Source organism: Gopherus evgoodei, chromosome 4 (genome assembly GCF_007399415.2).
Source record: "Gopherus evgoodei ecotype Sinaloan lineage chromosome 4, rGopEvg1_v1.p, whole genome shotgun sequence".
In the NCBI taxonomy this organism is placed as follows: Eukaryota; Metazoa; Chordata; order Testudines; family Testudinidae; genus Gopherus; species Gopherus evgoodei.
In genome coordinates this window covers 142786133-142813803 of record NC_044325.1, presented here as the reverse complement: position 1 = coordinate 142813803, position 27671 = coordinate 142786133, and the positions used below count along the sequence as shown (strand labels likewise).

Sequence of the window (27671 nt, the reverse complement as noted above, 5' to 3'; positions counted from 1 at the left end):
TTTCTATTTAGAGGGATTCAGGGGGAGGTATTTGGGGCAGGATTCTCCCCTCACTCTAGTGTGTGCTGGGAGTTGAGCCATTGAAGTTCATGGAGTTGTGCTTTGAGAGAGAAGAGAATTGGGTCCGTTATGGGTTTGCACCGCCTGCTTCTCTGAGAGTCCAGTGATCAGATGACTCTCAAAAGGCTCAGAGCGAAACTGCCCCAAACCGCAGAGCCTTTTTTGGCTTTGGGTTGAAATGCTTCCCAGCGTTGGTGATGCATGAAGCAAACACACAAAGGTGCCACTTCAAGCCAAGTTACCGCAGCAGGTCAGGATCACCTTGAATGTGAAGCCTAACAAAGAAGTTCCTGCCAATCCTACCTGCGCTACTGGAAACCATCAAACTCACCCCAGACTTACTGCAAATGTCCCCAGCCTTTAGCCAAACCTGGCCTGAGGATTTTCATGGGACTGGAACAATTTGAAGCCAGGGGGAGTTTTGCCAGGCCTAGGGGTGTATCGCTCCAGCTCTGCACTGCTCTAGCTAATGGCACTGCTCTCCTGGCCGCACCCCCTGCAGTTTCTCACCTTCCCTCTCTCCTTATTTTGTCTCTCAGGTTTTTTTGCTTAAGTACAAAAGCAAAGAAAAGGAAGATGCTGCTCAGCTGGACAAGAAATCAGGCTTCCCCAAAGGCCCCCTCTCCAGCCAGAAGCTGACCTACCAGAACGGCCATGCTGGGGGCCTCTTCTCCTCCTCTCCTCCAGCTGCCAGCTCGGCCATGTGCGTCAGCTCCCCCTGCGAGGTCTCGCTCATGATGAGGGTGGGAGACTCAGACGCTGCAGTGCCCGGTCGAGGGATCTGCCTGGACCTGGCTATTTTAGACAGCGCTTTCCTCCTTTCTCAGGTGGTCCCGTCCCTTGTCATGGGCTCGATCGTCCAGTTTACACAGTCGGTGACTGCCTACATGGTGTTCGCCACCGGCCTCGGGTTGGTGGCTATTTACTTTGCAACCAAAGTCGTCTTTGATAAAAGCGATATGGCCAAGTATTCGGTGTAAAACAGGGTACGTGTGTACGTGGCACACCGCCAACTTGTTTGTACACGTGCATTGACACGATTTGCTATGGCAGGCTGCACGTTGTGCACACCTCCTTTCTGTCTCTCATGCTGTTTCTGTGGGGCATGTGGCTGGGCAGAGGCTGTTGGGCTAAGCACTGGCGTATTAGGAAGGGCACCGTGCTGTTCTATCTCCCACCATCAGAGCTTGCCCCATGGTGCTTTTGTCTAAGAGCAGTGTTGCACAGAGGGCATCAGTGAGGTGACAGGAGAAGAGTTTCCCTTCAGTCACAGGGTTAAATTTCTGTGCAATTCCACAGTTTCATCCTGGAGGGAGAGTGCTCCTCCTCTCATTCCTGGAGAGAGAAGCTTAAATCCTGGCTTGCGCTGGCAGGCCTCACCTTGCTTCGAAAGTGTAAATCCTCTCTGACTGGTGGTTGCTGTGGACTGGAATATTTGGGGGACAGTCGGGAGGGTGCTGCATTGACAGAGCTGGGGGGGAAGACATCCAAGGTTGGAATGGGGTATTGCAGGTCAGGACGTGGGTGCATTGGCAGAGCTGTATGGACGCAGTCCTGCATGGCACAGGGGTGCTGGAGGTGTATGGGCAGTCTGGTTCTGTCCAGGGCTGGTAATCCCATTGCGCTGAGCACCACACTAAGTGACCATTCGGTGTTAATGCACTCCAGACTGCCCTGCAGAACTGGCCAGCTGCTCTGTGCACCACAAGTGCCTGAAACCTGTTTGCAGTAGCCTTATAAAATGGCCTGGTTAGAGGCAGTAGGCAGAGTTGATTTAACAAGGCTCCAGGGCCCTGTTTTTATGGCACTGCTCAGACCTCATTAGCCTGAACATTACCCCCTATTCAAGTGCAATATTCCCCAGCAGAGTGTATAGGGTCTGGCGTCCTCTGTATCCTGCAGGGGCTGGAAGCACTTATCCTTTGTCCCCCTGCCCGAGGCATGTTAACGGGACACGCTGTCCCAGGTTACTGCTCTGAAGTTCTTTCCATGTAGGAGATGGACTAAGCCCTTGGGCGAGATCCTCTGCAGGCTGCCCTGTTGCATGGCTTAATAATTGGACGTGCTGCCCTTTCTTCGGGCCACGTTCACTGATGGTGTGAGCAGGCACATATACCCTGCCCTTTTGAAGGGTGTGCAGGAGACTCTTCCGCTGCATAAACCCCAGCTGGTGCCTAGCCTTGCCATCCCTTCCTTGTCCTTATTCATCCCACATGGCTCTGCCTGCCCCTCTCCCTCCCCACCTCCATGAGGTGCTTCCTCCATTTCATATCTCTTGTTCCTCACATTCTCTGTCTTCTCTACCCATGTTGGGTCCCCTTGATGCCCGTTCCCTCCACTCGGGAATAGCCTTGATGCCAATTGGGTGCAGTCATTCCCTCCGACAGGAGAGTAAGCTGGAGCAGGGTCGAGAGGTGACCCTGTAGCATGTCCTGGGTTCTACTCCCTTGTAGGGCCATCTTTCTGTTTTGCCCCTTTTTCAAAGGGAAGAAGCTGAGAATGACCTTTCCACTGAGCAGGCCCTGCTCTTGCTGCCATGAATTGATGGCAGAGCTGTCCGGATTCTGAGATCCTGCTGCTGCAGAGATCGTTCCCAGCTAAGAGGATGTTCCCAGGTCAGTTATATCCCACCCACCATGAGTCATCCTTATGGAAACATGGGGTGTCTATATTGCACCACAAGCCAGAGGTAGTAGAACTTGCATTAGCAAACTGGGGGTATGTTAACCTAGGGTTTGAGTGTCTGTGCTCATTTGGAACCCCAGCCTAGGAACTGTTGAACTCTGGGTCCCAATCTGGGACTCCAGCATCTACACTGTATTATGTGCACCTAAATTCGCCCATAGACCAGACTTCCTCACTTCCTACCAACATGTGGTTGCTCTAGCCCTTTGTTTGTGGTGCAGTGTTGGAGAACTTGACTGTCCAGAGCCCAGAGAAAGTCCAAGCTGTGGCATTGTGGGATACTTTTGGCAGACTCCCAGAGCATGCGTCCAGGGAAGTTATATCTACACTGCAAAGCAATAGGGCTTGAACCCTTGGTCCAGCTTGACTCAGGTTTGGACCCTCCATCCCTGTGTGGTTCTGGGACCCTGGGTCTGAGCCCTGGGTTATCGCAATTTGTGTGTATGGGGAAGGGGTATTACACTTGAGCCTGAGTCCAAATCCTGGGCTTACACTGCAGCGTAAACACAGCTACAAAGTCTTCAGTGATTAAATTGCACCTGTTCCCACCTCCCATTTTAACTTCACAAACCCATTAGACCTTGAGGAAATTATCAAAAGCAGAAATGCCAGTTAGGGCATAACTCCCTTTGAAAACCAAACTACTATTCGGGCCTCTGAAAATCTACCTAATGGTTTTTAAAATCCTTGTTTCTTCTGTTTTTTTCATTCACAATGGGACTGTCTTTCCTTGCCTCTTGCTATCGTTCTTCCCATGGGGAACTGTCCTACCAGCAAACTTCTTAAATAAGAATCCCACTAGCCCAGACAATGCCTGGCCCAAGGAACCAACTCAATAAGCCACCTGCCCACCCATGGGATCACTGCCCCCGTTCCACTGGAGAGGGAGAAGAGGGGAGGGCAGACACAAGGGCCAGCAGCCAGGCAAGAGCTAGTGTGGAGCTTTCCCATGTCAAGCAGAGCCATGGGGCTGATAACGTGGGAAATGGGTTCACAGTGCCCCATATGCCAATAGAGGACTTTGACTTCCAGCCCTCCCAGTCTCTTTATCTTTAACCTAGATCCCTCACTGCCAAGCCGACCCCAAGTCACTGTTTTCCAGCTCTAGGGAGGACCTTCCCAATGAGCTCATGGGGTGGGTGGTGGGTGTAGGGTTGGATTCTCCTCGATGCATGCTTCTGGAATGTACCACTCTGGATGTGTGTGTAAGAGCATCTGCTGCTGGCTAGGCTCGTGGAGATTAATCTCCAGCTCGCTGAGTAGAAATCTGTGTTCTGGGTCCAAAAGTTTGTCTTATGATTCCATCAATAGAATTTTCTGGGGAAAGGGACAGTGGCTGGAAAGCACCCTTCTAATTTCCTTCCATTCCCCCCTCCTCCCACCACCACCCAAAACAAAATCCCATCCACCATTTTTTAGATGAAGTAGACCGGACATGGCACTTATCTGAGACTGGTGTGTCATAATGTTAAATATATTGATGTGTGTTTTAATCATGTATTAGAGGCTGAAGTAACCCACCCTTGCAATGAGCAATAACATGTGGGTTGCAGATGAGAAGTTATTTACTATGTAAGGAAAACCCCTTTACATTGTATAGCAGAAAGGAGCAGAGGGGAATCTTAAGGAGGTACAATGTATTTATCTAAGATGGCATTTGTTCAGGTTGCCAGGCCTAATGACCAGACTCCGTAATAACCACTGATGAAGATATTCAAATCAAGTCCATTCTTTGGTACCTAAATAAGTGGCCTGGTTTTTTAAAAGCGCTGAACACCCTTTAAAGTCACTGGGAGCTGCTGGGGGCTCAGCACCTCTGCAAACCGCTTATTTAAGTACTAAATATGAATTTAAGAGCCTAACTTTGGGCACTCAGGTTTGAAAATAATGGTCCATGAGCGCTCGGGACCTCTTGGCCACTCATCTGAAAGATGCATGGAAAAGTGATGAGATGGAGGAGAAGTGAAGGACTGCTTGTAATATGTCCAGGTATCGGGCAGGCACCGCCTAGAACAATAAACACACAGATCCTGAACCAGAGCCTCTCCTTTGCCCCTGATTAAACATAGGCTGAGATTTTCAGAGGGAGTGGGGCACCCAAATCCCAGTGTAAACCCTAGCCTTTGTCTCTATTGTCATGCCCTGATCTGACCAGTCCCAGGAGGGGGCAGACCCTGTGTGCAAAAGGAGCCTAGTCAGTTTGCTGATAGCCAAGATATGATGGCAGGGGAGGTGGCTGTTTGTGTTTGAAAAGAGAGAGTTGAGCAATCGAACTTCTGACTCCTCAGCTAACTTTCATTTGTATCTGCACCACGTAGTTCAAGGTGGGGCTCCAGTTGCCCCAGTTCTGACCTGAGCTGTCTCTTGAGCTCTCCATTTCAGCTGGGAAGACGCAGCAGGCTCTGGGAATTGCCGGAACTGGGGGGGGGGGGGGAGGAGGGGGGGCGTTAACTGTCTCAGCCTGGTAGAGGCTTTCCCATCACTAGTGGCAAAGGAGGGAAGGTGGTGGTGGCACTCTAGTGGGGTTTTTTCATAGTCAATAAGCTAAGAAGTTGCCCTCTCCCTCTTCAGCCCAGTGGGTATCTCAGAGGGAGAAGCTATTTAATGTCTGACTTGCCAGCAAAGGAGTCCAGATTTCCCCCATGCAGAGCATGGAGTTGAGCAGCTCCCTTTTCCTCACTTTCCCTGCTGGGCTGCATGCCAGGAGGTGGCATGGTGAGTGGATGGGGGTGGGGGAGAGAAGTGCATGCCAAGAGCTAGCTATAGCTTCAGCTCCAGACATCCCTGGCCCCTCTGCGAGGTCAGGCCCAAATTGTCTCAGGCCCATCTCTAGCAGGAAAACTGCTGTTTCTGAGAAAATGCAAAGACCACGGCTTGTGCCCGGATAATCAGCACATACATGGTGCATCTACATGGATAAAAGTTGATTCAGGCTCATGGGACTTGGGCTGTGGGGCAAAAAATTGTGGTATAGACATTCAGGCAGGAGCCTGAGCTCCTGGAGCCTCCAACCTGTTGCTGAAGTAACTTGTATGTGGATGTAAAAATCTCTCTAGGATGCAAATTACACCCTCCAACCTTCAACCACTGGTGTAAGGTCTGTAAAGGAAAGGGCAGTTCCTGGGAACTCTGCTGGGTTTGGGTAGTAGATCCATCCCCTCTCCACTGAGGAATCATATTATGCCTCTCCCTTCCTGATTGCCCATGAGGTATTTAAAGGGAGCAGGTTCAATTCTCTTGGGTCAGTGGAGAGGACTGTAAAGGGAGGTTTGGGTCTTTCTTTTCTAATGCATAAGAATGCATCATTGTGAATCCCTTGTCCTAGGGAAGGATGTTTTGATGCTGTTTTCTTTCAGGAAGATACACTCTGCAATATGGTCCTGTCTTATTTATTTAGTGAAGTAAATATTTTGTACAGTGTAAGGGGAGGGATATTATAAAGTTTATTAAGGAGGGAAATAAAAACTTTTATGTTGGATCACTGTGTGTGTCGCTAAGTTAACTGCACTGCTGAGAACATTTTGCATGAGAGATGGGCCACCCCACCCTGAACACTGGTGGGCTGGATAAAGCAGGCCCCCACATCTCACCCCCAAGCTACTATTGCCCTTCTTTGTGTGGCCTGATTGTGCTGGAAGACGTGGGGAAGCAGAAGGCAGCAAGGGAAGGAGGAGACCGGATGAATGAAGACCACCCTCCAGTGAAGCGTCCCTCTCTTTCTTTTCCACCAGCACCAGGAAGACATTGCAAGGGGTGAGCTCATTTGGGGAGGACAAGCTCCCGACCTGCTGCACATCAATCCATGATGGCTTGGAGTGCGATATGGGCCACAAGCCAAGCCCACAAAAGCGCACTGGCCAAGCAGAGAGCAGGGCATCCTCTGTCCTAAGGAGCAAACTAGATGACTGTTAGTATTCATACAGCAGTAGTAATGATGTTCAAAACAACACGTGGGATGGATTGATGATGCCTGTGCCTCCTATGTTTTGGGTTGCTATATTGCCAAGCTGTGCTCCACCCTCAGTTTTCCCTACAGACGAAGTTGCCATCAACTTATGTCATCAGCGCCTCCCTTCCTGGCAGACTTTCCCCTGGCTCTGAGTCCACGGAAGACAGCCCAGACTTGGCAATTAATCGGATCCAATAATAATTTCTGATCCCTTCCTCCCTCCTCAGAATGTCCTCTCCTGCTCTCCCGCCAAACACTTCGCTCTTTCTCTAGTTCCTGCGCTGCTCCCTGTGCTATTGTTAGAATTGCACTGTTGGGAGGAGAACATAGCTGAGCCAGGCGTCTGTACTCTCTCTAGTTGCACCAGCAGATGGTGCTATTGCATGAGTTTTACTGCAAGAATACTGTTTCCTTCTGCCCCCAACCTGTTTCCAGACTCTCTTCACTTCTGCAAACTGCATCCCTTGCTAAGTGAGCAGCTCACAGCCATACGCACACAGAACGAAGACTGTGCTGAGAGGGTGAGACATCTGAAATGTAGCAGGCAGGCTGCAGCCCTGCACAGCTGCCGACGAGCTGCTAATTCCTACAACCATCCCAAGTGTGCTAGAAGTATCATTGGCAAATACAGTTACACAGTCCCTGTCCTGAGAAGCAGCCAGAGTAAGGCAGTGTGACTCAAGACTGCAGGCATCTCTCCACAGGGTACAACTTGCAGAATCGGAGCCTAATGTAACCCATGGACCACAGTGTGTTATTTCTCCCCCTTTGTGCCCAATCCACAGAGGACATGCGTCTATTACAGTCCCCAGCATGGACTCATGCTGTGATCCATGATGCCTTTCACTCCTGGATGGACACGTACAGCAGGTCACACTCTGACCCTTAAGCATCAGGATGACAGGTGCTTCTGGAATACTTTAGATGAACAGGCCAGGCGCTGTAGCTCAGGCAGTAAATAGCCCTGCTTATAGTTCTAGAGCAGTGGTTCCCAAACCTGTGAACCCCTTTTACTGAAATGTCAAGTCTCACGACCCCTCCTCCTAAAAATGAATATTTCCAGGGATTTTTTTCTTGAGTATAAATGATAAAAGCAGTGATCTTGGAAATATACAATTGTTTTTTGTGCTTATTACACACTATTAATTATTATTTATCATTATAGTATTTTATCACATTATGAAAACGGCAACACTCTTCCAAGATCTCACTTTCATAGCTTGTATCTCTTTGAATAAGCCTGTTATGTGACAAGGCTCCTATGTTTCATCAAGGAGTATCAGATATAAAACAGCATGAAGGGATTTAAGAAGCCAACTCAAAAGTTTCTCCTACACACGCATTCAGGTCTTGAGCAGTCCAGGCAAACAACGCATATTACAACAAAGCTTAAACATGTTTTTCATAATTTTAAAAACAATACTAGCTGCCAATTTATTTAAAAAACAGCAAAAAATATCCACTTCCCTTCCATTTCTTATAAGGAGTCTTGAAGTTTAAATCTCCTCAGTGTGACAGATATACTTGCTTTGATCTGCTGAGCTCTTGGAAGTCCAGGGACTCCAGGCTGCTGGCCCTGTGCTGCCTTTGGTCCCTAGGGACAGCTCTGTCCACAATTAGGGAATTTTTTCCCCCAAGAACCCCCTACAACATTTCACAAATCCCCAGGGGTTCACGAACTGCAGTTTGGGAACCACTGCTCTAGAGGTCCCTGGTGTGTTAGCCAAGCTGGGAGCTGAACTGGCATGATGTGATAAGAGCCACATTACTGACGTGATGAATAAGGAGGGGAGGCGAAGACAAGGTTAATGATCCGATAACCCCACTATGCAGCAAGGGCTAGGGTACGGACCAAATGCTTTATCCTGATGTAACCTCTGTTGCAGTATAAGGTGCCTTTGTGTTGTCTAGAAAGGAGCACTAATGAGTGAATCCTCACAAAATCCCTGCAAAGTGGCTAAGTATTGCTTGGCCCCTATTTACATTGGGGAAACTGAGGCACAGAGCCAGGCAGTGATTTGCGTGCAGTCCTCCCAACAAATCAATAGAAGAGCCACAAACAGCATTTGCCTTCACCAAGTGACTAGCCAGCTTCCCCGTATCATTAATTTTTTAAAATGCAGTGAAAACATTTCAGGGTCAAACTTTGATCTCTGGTACAGGAGAGTAAATCTGGGCTAACCCCATTGGCTTTGATGCAGTTACTTTGCATTTACACTGCAGTACGTGAGAGCAGAATCTAGCTCCTCTTGAACATATTTCATCCTGAAACTCCCCTTTTTTTTAAAGAGACCCTGGCCACTTAAGCATTTTCAGTTAAAAGAGCTATTTTTAACAGCAAACCGTGCAGTTGTTCTCAGAGATTGGAGGAAAACTGACTTTGCTCTAGTCTGTCTGTGTGTTTGCCTTGTACATTGGACTATAGGTGCTGGAACTAAGTGTTCTGGGGGGCTGCCGCACCCCCTGGCTTGAAGTGGTTTCCATCATACACAGGGTTTACAGTTTGGTTCAATGGCTCTCAGCTCCCCAACCATAAAAAATGTTCCAGTCCCCCTGCATCAGATAGCACTGGTTCCTTTCATAGTTTCCGTGCACCTTTCACATAGCAACAGGAGAGAGAATGTCACGCACAGTAACACAAATGCTTTCACTTTAAAAAAAATCCATCTAGGGACAGGTGTTTGAAGGTATTTAGGCACCAGAAGATATAGATACATGGCTCGGGCTGTTACAAAAGTGCCTTGACAGCTAGGGCCTAGGGGCTGCTTCGCCCCAAACAGGCTGGAACTTTGGAATGTTGTTACAGTGTAGTGTCGGTTCAGACTTGCTTTCTGATTCCTGCACCTTACACGTTGTATAGTCCACGCCACCCCGCTCCCTGCGGCAGAGCAAGGGAGAAACAGGGCTTGAGCCTGCAAACCTGTACTACTGGGTGTAGAGCTGACTTGGGTGATGGGCTGGTAGATGACAGCTCGTGTCAGTATGCATGGTTCTTGGTAATAAGGAGGTGCGGGACTGGACCCAGTGACTGGCTAGGGAACAGCTCTGCATGCAACACATGGTTTACAGGGCACAAGAAAACACATATTGGGTGTAATTTAGCCCAGTGCAGAGTCACAACAAAAAGGCCTCTCCATCCCTTAAGTCCGCGCAGTGGGTTGTAGGTGGGTTATAGATCTTGTGTGTAAGGGTGAGTTTTGCCCTAATGGAATAAGAGCAGCTTCTACTCGGGCAACTTGTGTGATGCTCATGTGTGAGTCAAAGCAGCAGGAGGGTGACTGCTTACTTCTGCTATTAAACCCATCCCTTGTGCTGATGGCCAGGCAGATCAAGGGGCATTGGGTTGATTCCTCCATGGATGGAGTATGGGATTTTCTCTTCCAAGGCTGATAGGATTTTTTTGGTCCCTTGTTGTGAAGCTGGATTCATAGAGGAGGCTAAGGTGTAATAAAGAAACCTTGGGCTCTGTTTACCCACCACTGATTTATTGGCTTAGCGGCCTGGCTGTTTTATTGATGAGACCTTGTGGTGCCCTCTCCTGGTACATGGATGGAAAAATCACATACACAACTTCAGAAAAGTACAGGGTGGCGAAGGAAGCAGAAATTAGCACAAACTGAAGGTGGGCTCGATTCCAGTTCCTTCTAGCAAACCGGGACAACATTCGAAACCAATACAAAGATTGGCCTTGTTAGCCAAGCCATCCAGATGAGAGAATGGGGACAAAACATTTCTGAGATGTAACCAAAGGAATCTACTAGGTGGGAAAATGACTCAAGAACAAGACAACAAGACAACAATTGCTTAAAAAGCAATTACATTGGAAGACACTTTAAAAAATGACCAGCCTTCTCTAGACACACTGGGACAATGCAAGACCTAAAGAAAAACGTCAGTTCAGAGAAACATATAGCCCAGATAATAAATATATTAAAGCAGTGGCTCTCAACCTTTCCAGACTACTGTACCCCTTTCAGGAGTCTGATTTGCCTTGTGTGCCCCCAAGTTTCACCTCACTTAAAAACTACATGCTTACAAAATCAGACATTAAAATACAGTGTCACAGCACGCTGGTACTGAAAAATTGCTGACTTTCTCATTTTTAGTATATAATTATAAAATACATCAATTGGAATGTAAATATTGCACTTACATTTCAGTGTATAGTATATTGAGCAGTATAAACAAGCCATTGTCTGTATGAAATTTTAGTTTGTACTGAGTTTGTTAGTGCTTTTTATGTAGCCTGTTGTACAACTAAGCAAATATCTAGATAAGTTGATGTACCCCTTGGAAGACCTCTGTGTACCCTCAGGGGTACATGTGCCTCTGGTTGAGAACCACTGTATTAAACCAAGTGCTGAAATGCAGCACTGAACACGTGCAGGGAGCCCTTCTGACATTATTTAACTTAACCTTCCAATCTAGACACTTTGCTGGAGGATGGCCAGCTGAACTCATTAGCCCAATACACAGAAGCAGAGATGGCCTCAAACAACATGAACAACTATTCTCCGGCATCCACAATAAAATAACATTGCAATGTCTGACCGGCACCAGCATAACCCATTACAAGAAATAGCTCTGTGATCTTGGTGCTGTAAAGAAACCACTAATTTTTCAAAGGCATGATAATAAATATATATAAGGTCATTTACAATTGAATAGGAGTTGGATGCCTGACTGTCTTCAGGTTCTTTTGAAACCCCCAGCCTAGATGGATAAAACTATCCAATTAAACTATCTGACGATATAATTCAACCCTCTCTGTGGTAAAGAAGTGAAGTTCACGGCCCAGATTTGTCATCAAATAGTTACAATGATTCAAGCCAAATTAAAGCACTGAAGAAAAAAAAAAAACTAAATGAAAATGAAAGCTTGATCTTCACATATACGATCGTCCCCATGTGTCAACAAATCTAACAGCCTGAGCAGCGGAGCAAGCAACCAAGAAAGGCTCACAGCATTAGAACAACACCTACAACACAAAGGTATAGGCCACTGGGAACCACAAATCTGAAGCAACAATCTAGACTGCTACAGCTCCTGGCACAGAATGATCATGCTAGTGGGTTATCTCACTACAGTGAAATGTACAAAGCCTTCACCAAATACAGAGTCAATTGCCATAAACTAGAGATGGAAAGCACAGACTGAACCTATGAGAAGAATAGGTGTGGAACCCATGTGACAAAGGAGAGACTGAGATAGAGAAGTGCTTCCCAGTGTCTGGAATGGACATAGGCTCAAACCCAAAACACCATTCTTGAGAAAACCGTACCTACCTCTGCTAGAGACCTGCAGAGTCGGTCTCCTTTACACGCTGGCAGCACTTGTGCAGCTTGTCTTGCCAGCAAAGTCCTATTGAAATGAAAGACTCTTTCAAAATCCATTTAATCAGGAGCCATTAATTGTTCCTGCCTGCTCGAACATGGTCTTTAACATCTAGAGCAACCTGGGCTGTTCCCAGTATAAATGAAAGAAGGAAATGGAACACTGCAGGAGAGGAATCAAAGCATATTATCTCCTCAAGAGGACCATGCTGGTAATCTGATAAACCAAGATACAAATCAATACAGGATTGTAAATTTCCAGGAAAGAACATCCTGGGTTATGCCACAAGGAATAGAAAGGATGAAAGTTTCCTGAGGGTGGGTTGAGGAACAAGTGAGCTGTTGGTGGCAGAGAAAAGGCTAGCCTAAGAGCAGGCAGAAGTCTACTGCAACAAATTTGTAGATTTGGAATATGACCATTGCTTCTACATATGGGCACTTTGCAGATGATTTCAAAACGAGTGTGTCATATCCAGATTTTTTTTTTAATTCCCCACATTGCACATTTCCTTTTTAGAAAAAAGGAAATTAGGTACAGATCCTCCAAGGTATTTAGGCTCCTAACTTCCATCAAAATCAATCGTCTTTGAGGATCTTCGCCTTAGAATATGCAGCCAGATGAAAATAAGTGACAAGACAAGGAGTCCCATGAGAAGGGACTGAGAGAAACAATACCCTCTGAAACAAGCCCACTTCCGCAGTCTACAGGCAGTGTAAATAGAGGGGAAGAGCAATCTGGACTCCTTGGTTCTGTGCCCTGCTCTGCCACTAATTAACTGTGTTACTTTAACAAGTCATTTCTCTCATGGGCATACATGGTATTTAGGTGCCATCCTCCCTGTCAAGGTCTCATTCCCACTTTGAACTTTAGCATCCAGAAAGTGGGGACCTGCATGTACCCCTCTAAACATAATTCCTATCTTAGATCTGATAATGCTGCCACCAACCAAAATATAGTGTTTGGTACACTTTCCGTCCCCCAAAACCCTTCCCTGGGGAACCCTGAGATATACACTGATCCAAACTCCTTGGATACTAACACAGAGAGGAATTACCCTTTTCCTCCCTCTTCTCTTGCCCCACCACTCCCTGGTGAGTTCAGACCCACTCCCCTTGGGTCTCACACAAGAATAAAAAAATCAATCAGAGAAAAGAAAAGCTTTTAATTAAAGGAAGAAAAAGTAAAAATTGTCTCTGTAAAATCAAGATGGAAAAATGTTTACAGGATCTCAGCTTTACATAGACCAGAGGGACTCCCTCCCCCCTAGCCTAAGTATAAGTTACAGCAAACACAGGTAACATATCCTTCCAGCAAAATCCACATTTGCAAATCAAGGAAACAAATATAAAGACTAATTCGCCTCCTGTCTAGTACTTACTATTTAGAACATGATAGACTGTTTCAGAAAGATTGGAGAAAACTGGTTGCATGTCTGGCTCCTCTTAATCCCAAGAGAGAACAACAAACAGAACAAACAGCACAAAACAAAGACTTCCCTCCACCAAGATTTGAAATTATCTTGTCTCCCGATTGGTCCTTTGGTCAGCTGTCAACCAGGTTCACTGAGCTTGTTAACCCTTTACAGGTAAAAGAGACATTAACCCTTAACTATCTGTTTATGACACTCCCATTGAAAGTCACTAAACCTAAGGCTGGGCCTTTGACTATCTCCCCCTAAAGCAGGCTCTAGTATTTTCCCCCTTTAACATAAATTCCTGGCTAACATAAATTCTCTGTCTGATTTAAGGCCTCTTTGGAGTGCGAAGCAGGAGGAATTCCTCTCTCAAGTCAAGCCCTAGCAGGTGTACAAAACTGCTCCAGTGCAGAGGATCGTATGGTCAGTGCTTTGATTGAGGGTGCTCTAGAAATGTCAAATATGGTGGACTCTGTGCATCTCACACATGCCTGCATGAAGAATATTATTAATTGATTATTATATTTTATAATTATTCTGGACTGTTGGAGCCTGGATCCCAGTGTTCCTAGTGATTGAGTGTATCCTTAGGAACTTCTGTTCAAACAATAAAACCACCTCAAGATGGACTGTGGAGGCCCTCCCCTACCTGGACCTGGCTACTAAGGGATTGTGACTCCCTGGAACAGCCTTTGTCCCACACACCTGAGGCCAGATTTTTAAAGGTATTTTAGGTGCCTAAAAATGCAGCTAAGTGCCCAGTGGCATTTCAAGTGGGCATTAGGCACTCTAGGTGCTTTTGAAAATGACACCAGATGCTGATCAGCACCTTTAGGTGCCTAAATACCTTTGCAAATCCGGCCTTTCACTGTCCCCACCATTCCTTATTGGCAGATAAAGACTCAGTACTTAAGGTCCATATTATTATCCTTAATTATCCAGTATTCCTTAATTAACCTCTTCATTATTGTCCTTTAGTGGCATTGCTGCATCCTCTAATTACAATGAACTGCTGGTGGCTATTCACTGTTAACTCTGAATTGTGAATTCATCATCAGCTGCTGGGATTGTTAAACTTCTAATCATGCGATGATTGTTCTGCAGCCCTTAATTATTAAATGGTGATTATTAGTTATTAGACCCCTATTAATTACCGGGGTGATGACCCCGTAATGACCCTATTTTTATTACATATCCCTCGCGAAACACTTTCCCCCCCCCTCAGCTATAGTGAGTGGGGCTCAGGACAGAGGGGTGTCCCTGCTCTGCTGCGCACATGCTGCTCCCTCCGGCTGTGGGCCAGGCGAGCCCCAGCTGCTGCGCACCAATGGGGCTGCGGGGACCGAGCCGAGCCCTCGGCTGGGCGGGGCGGCGGCTCAGGCCGGAGCTTCCCTGGGGTCATGTGAGCGAGCGGAGCAGGAGGTGCCAGCATGGAAGGGGGCAGCCGGCTGGTAAGAGAAGTGGAGCCAGGCAGGGGGCGTCTCGTGGGGGGCTTCCCGGGGCAGTGGGGAGGGGGATGCCCGGCCCGGTCTGGGGGGCGAAGGGAGGGGATGGGGGATGCTGAGGTTTTCACTTCTGCCAGCGCGTGGCTTAAAGGAAAAAGTAACTCTCCTAAACTCCCTATTCCCCGGCGGAGAAGCGGGCGGGCTCCACTTATCCTCGGCGACTAGATTGTGTTAGGTCTCCCCCCAGCCTCCCTCATTCAGCAAGGGAGACAGGCGGTGGCCCCTCCGCCCACTAGACCCCAAGCGCTAACACCCCCCCCCCCGGCGGTGGGGAAAGCCCCCGCCTGCGCTGGGAGGGGAGAGAAGCGAAGTCGCCACGTGTGTGGCTCTGCCCAGATGCGCTCCCCGTGCTCGGTGGGAAGGGGAGCCGGGCGGGGAGTGCGGGCTGGCTGCGTTCACACCGGGCGGGCTGGGGAGAGACTCCTGCTCTGGGCAGGGGACTCCGCAGGGCAGGGCAGGGCAGGGCAGCGGGCAGGCGGCTGAAGGAGCGTTCCCGGGGTCTCAGTGCGCGGGGGGCGGTGTTTTGCGGGCCGAGACACGCCAAGTCTTCTCGTGCAGAGCCAGCCCCCCCCGGCTGGGCTTTAAAGGCGCCCCGCGCTTGACAGGCTGAAGCACAGATGAGTTTTCCAGGCTAAATGGCTGCTGTGTACTTGGGTGCGTCACGTGGGGAGTGTAATTCAGTCCGGTCTCCCCCGGCTTGAAGGGGGAAGCGCACTATCACAACCCCCCAGACCGGTTGGTTGACAGAAGAGCTGGCGAATCAGGAGTGCCCCGGGGGGAGGGTGTGGCCTCATCTTGCCATGAATGATGGTGGCTAGATTAAAGCAGGGAAGTTGCATGGTAAACTGGAGAATGGCACCAAATCAGTTTACAGCGCGCTCTCTTTAGTTGTGCATGCTTCATTTGCAGTCCCTTTCACTGTGAACTCACGGCAGCATATAGAGCCTGCAACTAAATCATGTGAGACTCAGCTCCCAGGGATCACCAGAGATCCATGTGGCACACAGCTGTACTCCCACAGCCAGTGCTTTACTGCTAACAATCCCCTGCCTTTCATCCCAGGGTCTGGGAGCACTTTAAAAACCACTCCTTAGCCTGGTAACACCTTGTGAGTGAGGTAGGGCAGTTTTATTAGCTCCCTTGCACAGAGGGGCAGACTGAGGCAGAGAGAGAAGTGATTTGTCAGAGGTCACTGAGGTGCAGAGAGCAAAGGCACTTGCAAGATCACACAGGGCGTGTGTAGCGGAGCCAGGCATAGAATCCAGATCTGAGTCACAATCCCATGTTTCAATCATCATTTTCCTTTGCCTCATGTAAGTCTAATCTGTTTTGTGGACCCATTCTACCTGGAAGTGGTTATCTTCTTGTGCTCATTTTTGCAGAGCAGCTTTTGAATGCTGAAGCCTGTGCATGCTCACTAGCCCTTGACTATTATATCTGTGGCCATTTCTGTATTTGCTGTTTTCATGGTCTCTGGTCACTGATGATGATAGTGCAAATGCTGTAGTATCATAATTATTGATCGTTTATTTTGCAGTAGCTCAGAGGTCCCGTTGCGCTAGACCCTTTCAAGCCTAGTAAATTACAATCCTTGCCCTGAAGAGTTGTCACTTGCCATTTTGATCCTTTAAAAAGAAGGGGTGGGACTGTGCTGTACTGATTAGCTCAGGAGGTTGGAAGTGGGGACTACTGGGTTCTGTTCCCAGCTCTTGCCCGTTGTAAAGTGACTTGCCGAAGGTCACACCTCTTTGTGCCTTGGCTGCCTATCTGTGAATTCAGCATATTTACCTACTTCCCAGGGTCATTGGGAGACTTAAAATGCTTTTAGATCCTCCCATAACAAAAGGTGCTGTAGAGAGACAAGATGGGGGAGGGAATATCTTTTATTGACTACTTCTGTTGGTGAGAGAGACAAGCTTTCAGCCACACAGAGCTCTTCCTGAAGAGCTGCTCTCTCTCACCAGCAGTATTACTTCACCTGTGTTCTCTCTCATATCCAGGGACCAACATGGCTACAACAACTCTGCAAACAAAAGATGCTATTGAAACACAAACTAATGTCTAAAGCGCTAACCTAGTCCAGCGATACGCTTCGGTGAAAGCTGGCTCTGCATTTTATACACGACATATCTGTTAACTCTTGAATGTTGTCATCCATGTAGATTGATGCTGTGAATTTTAGTTAAACCTGTTAAAATCTAAAAAATGCTTCCAGTAGGCAAGATGCTGTCATTGATACATGGCAAATCCAGAGCATGTCTGTCTTAAGTACTTGGCCCCATTGATCTGAGCATCTTAGGACTTTCTTAATGTTTGGCCTCACAACATTCCTATGAGGTAGGGCCATGCTAAGGGGAAGTGAGGCACAGAGAAACAAAATGACTTGTCCAAGATCTCACAGGGAGTCTGGCGGAGCAGGGAATTGAATGCTGGTCTCGCGAGTCCCAGACTAGTGCTCTAATGGCTGGACCCTCCTATGACTGTGCTGCTTAGCTGTCTGTCTTGTTAGTGGGGGGTTGAAGAACAAGTCAGCTCACCTGTCCCTGATGGTATATTTGTTAATTTAATCTCACCAAGAGCTGTGATGGGATGTTAGATGGGGTGGGATCTAAGTTACTACAGAGAATTCTTTCCTGGATGCTGGCTGGTGAGTCTTGCCCACGTGCTCAGGGTTTAACTGATGGCCATATTTGGGGTCAGGAAGGAACTTTCCTGCAGGGCAGACTGACAGGGGCCCTGGAGGTTTTTGGCCTTCCTCTGCAGCATAGGGCACGGGTCACTTACTGGAGGATTCTCTGCAGTTTGAGGTCTTCAAACCACAATTTGAGGATTTCAATAACTCAGGCATAGGTCAGGGGTTTGTTACAGGAGAGGGTGGGTGAGATTCTGTGGTCTGCGTTGTGCAGGAGGTCAGACTAGATGATCATCATGGTCCCTTCTGACCTTAAAGTCTATGAGTCTATAACCTAGTCCCTTCTGTCTCCCAGAGGAGAGCAGCGCTGGCAGGTTTCAGGGAAGAACTGGCTTTTAAGGGGAGAGGGGAAGGAGGATAAGGAAGGTGCATGGTGTGCGGAGAGGGGGAGGCTGTTGTAAATATAGCCAGCAGCCTGAAAGGTGTAGATCTGAGGCAGGATGGAGAGGGAAGTATCGGGACTGAGGTGTGGGGGGATGAGAGATGAAAGAGGAGCAGAGCTATAGGCAGAGTTGAGGCTGTATAGAGCCTTTAAGTTCAAACTCCTCATCTTCATGTGAGAGGAAAGCTGGAAGCCGAGCACAGAGTTCTGAAGATGGGGTGAGACTGATATGACCCAATGTCACCTCTTGCCTCACATACACCCAGTGTTGGCTTCTGTTCATTGTGAACCGTCCGGGCAAGAGATGCAAAGTCATACCAAGGACAGGTTATGAACCATGTTGCGAAAGGCCTTGAGCAATTTTAGAGTCTTTGTCCTACGTTTTGCCCTTGGCAGATCATGAACTAAGTCAGGTGCTTTTTTATTTTTAAGGCCGGGCTTGCTACAACTGGAAAGCCCCTCAGAATCTGCCCTTCCTGACAGTAAGGGACCTGGGGAGATGGCGCTAGCAAGGACTGGCACAACTGGTTTGGACAGCTCTGAAGGAATCCCATGTATTTTCTTACTCACAGGAAGCTAAGAGCTCGCAAATGGCTCTAGCCTGGGCTTCCTTTTGCTCTCAAACTCTCTCCTTGCTCCTTTTTAATTATATCTTGGATTTTATCTCATGAATCACCTCCTCCTCCTAGTCAGGCCTATGCAAACCACTTCCCCTCCCATGTGCTATTGCAAACCATCCCTCTGGCAACTGCAGTGATTGTTGAACCAGAAGAGCGATGTCAGGAAAGTGTTTCATACGTGTGAAGATGGCTTCTAATGCAAATTATGGAAACAAGGAAGAGAGCCTACATCACGTGACAGCCCGGTTCTCTGTAGACCATTTAGGTAGAGAATAACTGGGATGTGTGTGTGAGCAACAGAGCAATTTAAAAACAAAACAAAAAAACCCAACAGTGGCTTGTTTGTAATCGAATTGTTCCTAGATGTTTGCACTGGTAAATAATCTCGTTGGTGTCACTCCTTTGCAGGTGGGCTAATGCTTTCCCCGCAATATCAGGACTACCAGCCGTACTGCTGCCCAGCTGAATTGTTACGCAGGCTTCCTACCCAGTCAGTTTAACGTCTTTCCGTGCAGAAGAGACGCTGGTCAACAAATGGTCTCTCTAAATTGCAGCGAGTTGTTCCCTGCTTCAGACACCCTGAGCCCTGCAGCTGGCTCCTCTTGGCTAGACAGCAACGCTGATGCTCGTAAGACAAAGATGCCATCAGCTGTTCTGCCGGAGGACTGCGACGCAGGAGTGTCCAACCCTCAGGATGACTCCAGCCTTCTCCTTTGCCAAGGCAGCTGCCCTTCGCAAGACACCCACCTCCTGGTGTCCAAGATGAAGAAAGAAGGTGAGAAATCCCAAGCCACCCTTTATGAAGCTCATCTGAAACTGCCCGACTTCTGCAATGACCTCTCCAGAGATTTCACCCCCACCCTCGAGGAGATTGAGGAGTTCCTGAAGGAGAAGATGGAGCTCCTCAAGGACGAGCTGAGTGAGAAACAGCCTGTCAGAGGGAAGCTGGAGATCAAGTCGGAATTCAACCTGGGGAGCCCTGGAGAGCAGCCTACACCCAGGATGGCTCTGGAAGGGGGTGTGTTGAGCTCTGCTGAGGCCAGAGGGGTAGCCGGTGCTGTGGGCCTGACAGTGGATATTGGGAGCATCCCTGTTATCCTCCAGATCCAGCCTGCCCAAATGAACAGTGGGAGCCCTCCTCCACAGAGCGCTGTGGACGGCATCAGGGTGGCCCAGTTGGTGGTCAGTGTGCAGGGCCAAAGCCTGACCCTTGTCCCTCAGGCCGCCCAGCCCCCCATGACTGTCTTGGACCAAAAGTACGTCAAAATAGCCCCCCTGCCCATCGCTCTGAGGCCGGCAGCTCTGGGGAGTCTGAGAGGGGTCGAGGCTGCCCCCAAGTTTCAGAAGGTCTCCCCTTCTGTCATCAGAGTCCACAAGTGCACGCACCCTGGCTGCAGCAAGATGTACACCAAGAGCTCCCACCTCAAAGCGCACTTCCGACGCCACACTGGAGAGAAGCCCTACACCTGCTCCTGGCCCAACTGCGGCTGGAGGTGGGTGTGCAAATGGAGAAGCCTGGCGCTGAGGTCGTCTTTCCACTGGCTGCCAGGCAGCCAAGCCATTGACTGCCTCCTGCAGGATCTGGCTTGTGCATGTGTGTTTATAAAGACGTGCAGCAGTCTGGTAGGGCCTGCTTTTCTCAAGTGCTCAGTACCCACACTCAGGACGAGGTTTTCAGAAGAGCTCAGCATCTAGCATGCTTAAGGCTGTGGGTGCTGAGCCCTTTGAAATCTGTCCTGTCTGGCCCTGGCAGATTGTGACCCCTTTTTGAAAAGCACACAGTTCTGCTTACCCTCTTGCTTCCTTCCTGTGCGTTTGCAAGATTGACTCAGCAGGCATCTTGTCCCTTTAGATAGCTGGCATTGTCTGCTCTTCAAAGGTACACAGCATCCTCTGCTAGCTCTAACGCTCGAGAGAGCTGATTCTAAAACCTCACTGTTCCTTCAGTCTAGTAATGTTTTTTGGCACTGGGTCTTGAACTAAATATATAGCAAATCCAAGACTTCCAAGTGTAAATTTTCAGGCCTCGGCTTCCCCAAGCTGTTCATATGCTGACTGTGTTTTAACTGAGATCGTACCTTTTAATGCAGCAGGAGAGTTTTAACTAGAAGTAACCTGCCCTTGTTCTGGGATTCAGTTTTTACAGTGAATTCTAGAAAGCAGAGCTTTGAGGAGGGGTGGGATAGAGAGACCTCTCAGGACATTTAGGTTAAACTTTCAAAAACAACTAAATCCCATTGAAAGTGATTTAAATGGTTTGGCTCCTAAGTCACTCAGGTGTGTTTTGAAAATGTTACTCCTAGTCTATTCCCTGGCCAGTGCAGGATTGTTTGCAGAGCTTGCTTCCTATAATTGGTCCACTTATAAATGTCTCCTCTATTGGATCGCCCATTGCTTTCCTCAGGAACTTGTCAATCAAATCGCTCACTATTTAAAAAAAAAAAAAAAAATTCTGATGAATTTGCTACTCATGGCTAGGCTAGAAAATAAGCCATTGTTTCTCCTAGAAGGTCTGCCTTGGGATCTGTTGAATTTCTGCAGTGTTAGTTGTGAACAGACCCACAGATGCAGCATTTACTGTATCAGATGTGAACTGAAATACTATCGTAGTGAGCCTGAGTGTAACTAAAGCTGCTTGTTCCACATTCTTTTAGTATGTTTCAGCCATATGGAAAAACCCTTCTGTTTAATGCTTCTACCATATGCATGAGCTTCTCAGAGCTAGAATAGGGAGTAGATCCTCTCCTGTACTCCTTGTTGGGTGTTCTCCAGTTAGATTTGTAAACATGAAGCATCACAGTGCTATCACATCAGTTCTGAGGCTTTGTAATACAGATACTGCTTAAACCCAAACTGGTGAAAGTCCAGTTCTGAGCAGACCTTCATGCTGATGGTGCCTGAGGATTTGAATTCCTGTGTGCTCCATTTAGGGTGGAGGAAAAAGGGTGAGGGAAAACTTGGGCAGGGATTTGAATACACTTAAAGATCTTTCTGATCGACATATGTGGAATTAAGGAGCTGAGTAGAGGGATCTGTCCAGGTACCATAGCGGACGAGGGCCATGTGAGTATCTGGATCTTTTACTAACATGCTGCAGGATGGAAACTTCCAGCCTAGAACTGTGAAACTGGTGTATGCAGCCTTCGCACGTGGAGCTGGCTATTTAAACCGGTCCCAGGAGGAGCGGATGTCTGTCTTGGAATTGGAATGTAGCCAAGGCTGATAGTGATGGGAAGCTGCTGCCTCCTGCTGGCTCTCGATCATTTGAGAAATGAACTCCTGTCACAGTTTAGGGGGGAGCCAGTGTCGCCTGTCAGACAAACCAATGCTGCTCTTCATAGGAAAGCCAGGGATTGAGTGGGTAATGGAGAGTGAGCTCCTGGAAGTGTCCCACTAGCTCAGGGCTAGGACTCGCTGCTGGGATTGTGTGGGAAAGCTTGCGTTGAGCTTGTGCCATGGGTGAGGAGAACCTTGAAAGAGACTGGCCTGGCAGCCCCAGAATCCTTTGTTTACCGAGCAAGCATCCCCATAGCACTGTGCCTCTATCCTGCCTTGGAGTGACTGCCTCCAAGCCTGAGGGGCAGCTCATTGTCCCTGACTCCATTCAACCTCTCAGCCAATGCTTCCAGCAAGGGAGTAACTAGGGCCAGTTGGAGGGGAGGCTTGATGGTGTGGCCATAGGGAACTGTAGTGAGACTGCTAAAGTCAGCCCGGCCACTGAACTGCTGCCAGAGGGCAAGGACTGGCTTTTGGTCACTACTGCCCTGGTCTGGCTCTGAAACAGTGGCCTAGAGGTGCGAAGCACTGTACCCCATTCCCAGTCCATGTCCATCCAGTCTCCAGGGGTTTCTAGGCTCTTTGAGGGGAGAGCTGCTTCTGAACAAGGGAAGCATCCTAGTCACCTGCCATGGGGATGGCTATGTGTGGTCATCCCTTTGGAAACACTCGATGGCAACAGTACTGTGTGTCAGGGGTTCTTTCTAATTAGCCCAGTCTGGGAGGAAAGCAGAGACAGGGCAGCCCATCCTAACTGGCATGAAATTGTTGCTGCTACTATGGCCTTGTTCCCAGCCACAAAACGGAGACAACTGCCCAAATTCATCTCTGGTGCCAATCCACCCATCCCAGTGATTGAAATTACACCAGGGATCACTTGCCCCGGCAGCAAAAGGAGGAAATGCCAGGCTATGTGCTGTAGTTGTGAAAGGAGGAACTGGGAAATCTGTAGTACATGGACTTCAGGCAAGGTGCACTCACACCTGTGCCTTTATGGGGGTCGTATTTCACAAGGGAGCTGAGGTTCTATTGATTTCTGTAGAGCTCTTAGGTGGAAAGCGCTGTGCAAATGCCTAGTATTACTCTGGCCAAGAAGATATTTTCATTCAACCCCTTTGGTGCTTGCTATTTCTGTCTCTCCAGGTGCTTATCTGATCCTCATCACAGTAGTAGTCCAGCATCTCTCACTCACCAATTATTTCACAGGGGTGTATAATCCCCATTTTACAGATTGGGAGCTGAGGGCTGGTCTGTGCTACAAAGTTAGGTTGGCTTAACTATATTGCTCAGGGCTGTGGAAAAATTGCATGCCCTATGATGTATTTAAGCTGACCTAAGTCCCAGTGTAGGCACCACTAGGTAAATGGAAAAGTTCTTCCATCAATGCAGTTGCTGCCTGGTGGAGAGAGATTTACAATAGTAACAGAAGAACCCTCTCGCTGTAATAAGTTTCTACACTACAGGTGTGCCACTGTAGTGTTTCTGGTGTAGGCATGCCATTAGAAACTAAGGGACTTGCCCAAGGTCACATGGGGAGTCTGTGGCAGAGGTGGGAATTTAACCCCAGGTGTCCTGAGTCTCAGTCCAGTGTCATGCCCTACCCCCAGGCCTTCCTTCTTACCCCTTCCTTGTTTGCACAATCCTCTTCTGCTCTGTTTCCTGTATTGGTCCTGGTGACCTCAGGGAATGACAATCCTCTCCTAGGTAAGCTAATAGTAAATGTGCAGCCAAAAGAACCCAACGTGCTTCCCTTCTCCCGGCAGGTTTTCTCGGTCGGATGAGCTCTCGCGCCACAAGCGTTCCCACTCCGGTGTCAAGCCCTACCAGTGTCTGACCTGCGAAAAGAAGTTTGCCCGCAGTGACCACCTATCCAAACACATGAAGATCCACAGGGGCCAGCGCAGCCGGACAGCCCAAGGCAGCGGTAGCAGTTAACCCTTTCCTCCCTGCCTTGCGGAACTGGGATGCAATCCAGCAGAGGTGGATACTGAAACAAACACGAAGGGGTGGTTTTTTGTTCACAAGGGAAAACAATTTTCTTTTTTGTACAGAAAATCTCAAGTCTACCTCTACCAATGGATGCCTTACGGTCAGGACTTCTCTCCTATACTACTGTGCCACTTGTAAATGCACATGATGGGCACCTGAGCTAATTAGGGGCATGCGTGGGAGGATGGCTTCATCAAAGGGCTTTGGTGAGTTAATAGGTGTTGTCTATGTAGGTAATTCAAATGCTCCTGTCGCTGTGGTGTCTGCCTGATATGAGTTGGAGTGGGGGCTAATGAGTTAATCGCACTTCTTCCTCAGCCAGCATCCTGACTTGCTGCTTGTATATCCTCCCTGATTTGGGGGCTGCAAGTCAGACCAATGTCCCAGCCGTCCATGGGCAGCCATCTAGTGAGGGGAGCCAAAAGGGATACTTCCTCCTGCCTGAGCTGAAGACCTGTACTTGGAGTCTTGGCTAGAGATGCCCTCGCTTACAGATTGTACAGTGGGTATGGAAACGGACTGCCTTTTGACGTGTCCCTGTCTCTGATCCCTCCCCCCTCCAGTGTGCGCTGCTCATCACTGATGTCTGCAGGATTGACAAGACTGATGTCTTCTCTGTTAAATATTCTTTGTTAATCATGTACAGAGCCAAGGTAAACTCCCGAGATGTCCCTGGGAAGGTCATGCTGATGCACTTACTGTGTTTCCAGTTGTATATGGCAAACGCCTAGGTGGGTACGGCATGTCCTAACGAGCAAGGAGCCTGCCAGCTGCTTGTGGAGTCCTAAAGTGCACCCTCCCCATCACCTATGTTCTTCTGAGATGGAGCTGGAGCATGGCATGCTGGTGCCTGAAGTCTGTTGGCTGCCCCTCTGTGTCAGAGATTAGGGTGTCTGCATCCTGTTCCTCTGTGTACAAATCACGTGCAGCTCTCAGGCTTCTGGCAGGTTGCTAGTGTGGCCCCCAGGTCCAACATCGGTGACCCCTCTGCTCCAGCTGCTGCCTCTGCAGGCATTGCACGCAGCCCTGAGGCTGGGAAGGGCAAGGGAACTGCTGCACCTACTAATGGTACGGTGACTCTAAAAACAATAGGCAGGTCTTTCACAGCACCCCAACTGAAGGGTTGGTCTGTCATTTCTGTTGGTATCTGTTCCCAGGTTTATAGTTACAACTCTGCTGTCAAAAAAACACAATTACCTATGTAGTAATCTGTTACAATAGTCCCTTTTTTGTATTAAAGTGCCTGTAACATACTTTCAACAGCACCCTGACTAGCATGTTAATGGGACAGTAGAATAGTGTGTCTGGTCATCCCGTAGTGACTGAAGCTGTAGGCCGCTCTGACCTTCCCTATTGGTGTTCAGCACAGCACTGATGTGCCAAATTGTGTGGTGGAGCCGTTGGGAAGTGTGGTGCATGTCCAATTTCCCCAGGAGAAGAGGAGAGCAGCAAATTCAGAGTGCATCATTGGGGGAAGTATGGGAAGGGGGAGAGCTTTGGAAAGGGAAATGAATTCAGAAGTGAAGGGTACTGCGGGGAGAGGAGAAGAGGCGTGTCTGTTCTGCAGAAAGGAAAAATGCCCTTGTACAGTGCTCCCTGATTGAGGAGGGGGCAAGTGACCAGCTTGGCCATATGTGTGTGGCACCTCAGTGTATTCCAGTCACTGGAACACACAGTACAGCTGGACTAAGCTGTTTTGTTTTGTCATGTTTTTCCACAAAAAATGGCTTTGCAATCACAACAAATGCTGTTGTAGAAAATTTCTGTTTTGGCTGGAAGATTCGGATTTCCGGCCCCCCCCCCCAACACAAAATGGAATGGGGGAAAAAAACAACTTTTTTTTCTTTAAGTATTTTTTCAGTTTTCAAAAATAAACTCTTTACCAGTTCTGTTCTTGTTTCCAAAAAACTGGAGCGGAGGGGGGGATTCATAGGGAACTTTGGGATTTTATCTTTTTGTTAATTTCCTGCTTAAAAAAAGAAATAAAAAACCAACAAAATCTGACATCTATACAAAAGCCATGGGAAAAGGATGTGACACTCGCACCCTGTCCTGTGTACTGCTGCTTCCCGAGTATTTCTGAAGGACAAATGGGTACTGAAAATTCCCCTCTGCATCCTTGTATCTAGATATCTGCCCCAGTACTTGCCATTTTCAAGGCAGACACCAAAGCTCCTATGAGAGGCAAGATGCAGTAGTGCGGAGAGGTGAGCACTGGACTGGGAGTTTGGAGCTGCATAGAAACTTGCCATGGCTCTGACATTTGCTCTGTGCCTCCTGTATCCCATTGTGGAGGGGGAATGAGGATACCTGGGTGTGAGAGGAATGCTTATAGAGCAGTTTGAAAACAAGTGTGAGGTGGGGTTATTGCCAGGATTTAGGAACACTTACTGCTGGAGGTTGGCTTCCTGGTAATAGTGAGTGATTGCTGTTGGCAGCAGTTTCAGGGATAGAATTTCAGTGTAGCTACAGGAGAAGGACCTGGTGTGGTTGAGGGCCCTCGTGTCCTTTATAATTTGGGCATAGACAATCCTGGGGTGCTTGTGCAGCTAAGGGGCATGACACTGCTAAGTAGTTCATGGAATATCAGGGTTGGAAGGGACCTCAGGAGGTCATCTAGTCCGACCCCCTGCTCAAAGCAGGGCCAGTCCCCAAATGGCCCCCTCAGTGATTGAGCTCACAACCCTGGGTTTAGCTCAAACCACTGAGCTATCCGTCCTCTAAATATATGGAGATATACCTCTCTCTCATAGAACTGGAAGGGACCCCAGCAGGTCATTGAGTCCAGCCCATTGCCTTCATTAGCAGGACCAAGTACTGATTTTTGCCCCAGATCCCTAAGTGGCCCCCTCAAGGATTGAGCTCACAATGCTGGGTTTAGCAGGCCAATGCTCAAACCACTGAGATCCCACTGGGGCACATTCCCCAACAGTGTGGTCCTCTGGCATCAATGCTCTCAAAGGGTTCCAGTTACTGTTAAGTTACTTCTTACTCTGACTTGTATTGTGGTAGCATCTAGGAACCCCTGTCATGAACCAGAGGCACATTGTGCAAGGCCCTGTCGAAACACAGAACAAATAGGTAGTCCTTGTCCCAAACCGTTTACAATGCAGGTAATTGTGTAACCAGGGAATTGTTTTCTCTAAGCAGAAAGTATTCCTCAAGTGTGACAACTTTAAGGAGCAGTACTGCTTCCCCGAAGAAGAAATACTGCAGAAAATGGGGTTGGGGAGTTGGCTCTTTATTCTAAAAAGAATGTCAACAGCTGAACCAGAAATGATGGAGCGGGAAATTGACTTGTATGTTACCCAGCTGCAAGAGCTACAGCTTGAACTAACCAAGGCTAATTGATCTTGGCTTAGATTTCCAGAGAGCTGAAATATGTAAGAAACATACAAAGTTTGCAACACCTGCATTCCTTGGTTTCCTAATCCCTAGGGGGAGGAGGTCATGACAGAAATGGTGGAACTGCAATATTGGAATCCAGAGCCAACCTTTCCCCAAAGTTCCAGGAGGTCTGGCTCTGTAGATGTTGTTCAGGCTCACCTCTAGTTTATAACTGGATAGTGTGTGTGTGCGTGTGAGGGGGAATACTCTTAAGTGTAAACTCAGCCTCAGCTGGGTTCCTCTCCAGTGTGCCTATGTGGGAACATTTAAAGCTGCACCCTGATGCAGGTTCTAACAAGGTGCTTGGCTAGAATTCTGTGCCTTGTAGTAGGTTTGGGGAAGCAAGCGTGCTTCTCTGTTTCTTTCCCAGTGCTCCTC

At 48.2% G+C, this 27671-nt stretch overlaps 2 protein-coding genes across 6 annotated transcripts in view; both read left to right on the top strand.

Moving 5' to 3' along the window:
- The window catches only part of SLC45A3 (solute carrier family 45 member 3), a 42705-nt gene extending 36049 nt beyond the window's left edge, over nucleotides 1–6656 (top strand). For 4 of the 5 annotated variants that reach the window (XM_030561582.1, XM_030561584.1, XM_030561583.1 and 1 more), the window contains exon 5: nucleotides 600–6656. In XM_030561582.1, coding sequence (XP_030417442.1) covers nucleotides 600–1040 — 441 coding nt within the window. In that variant the 3' untranslated portion in view covers nucleotides 1041–6656. The remainder of the gene's footprint in view (nucleotides 1–599) is intronic. The other variant, XR_004000251.1, reaches the window with a different exon arrangement.
- An 8193-nt stretch (nucleotides 6657–14849) lies between these two features.
- LOC115650923 (Krueppel-like factor 15) lies at nucleotides 14850–25880 on the top strand. The gene is made up of 3 exons (XM_030561592.1): nucleotides 14850–14893; nucleotides 19050–20134; nucleotides 23681–25880. Exons 2-3 carry the CDS (start codon nucleotides 19176–19178, stop codon nucleotides 23850–23852), a joined length of 1131 nt encoding a protein of 376 aa, XP_030417452.1. The 5' UTR covers nucleotides 14850–14893; nucleotides 19050–19175; the 3' UTR covers nucleotides 23853–25880.
- The last annotated feature ends 1791 nt before the right edge of the window (nucleotides 25881–27671 follow it).

What these genes read in the sequence shown, in the direction of transcription:
- LOC115650923 (XM_030561592.1), top strand. Translation starts at nt 19,176, where the DNA reads ATGGTCTCTCTAAATTGCAGCGAGTTGTTCCCTGCTTCAGACACCCTG. An exon ending in TGGCCCAACTGCGGCTGGAG is followed by an intron (nt 20,135 to 23,680) that starts GTGGGTGTGCAA and finishes TTCTCCCGGCAG; the next exon opens with GTTTTCTCGGTCGGATGAGC.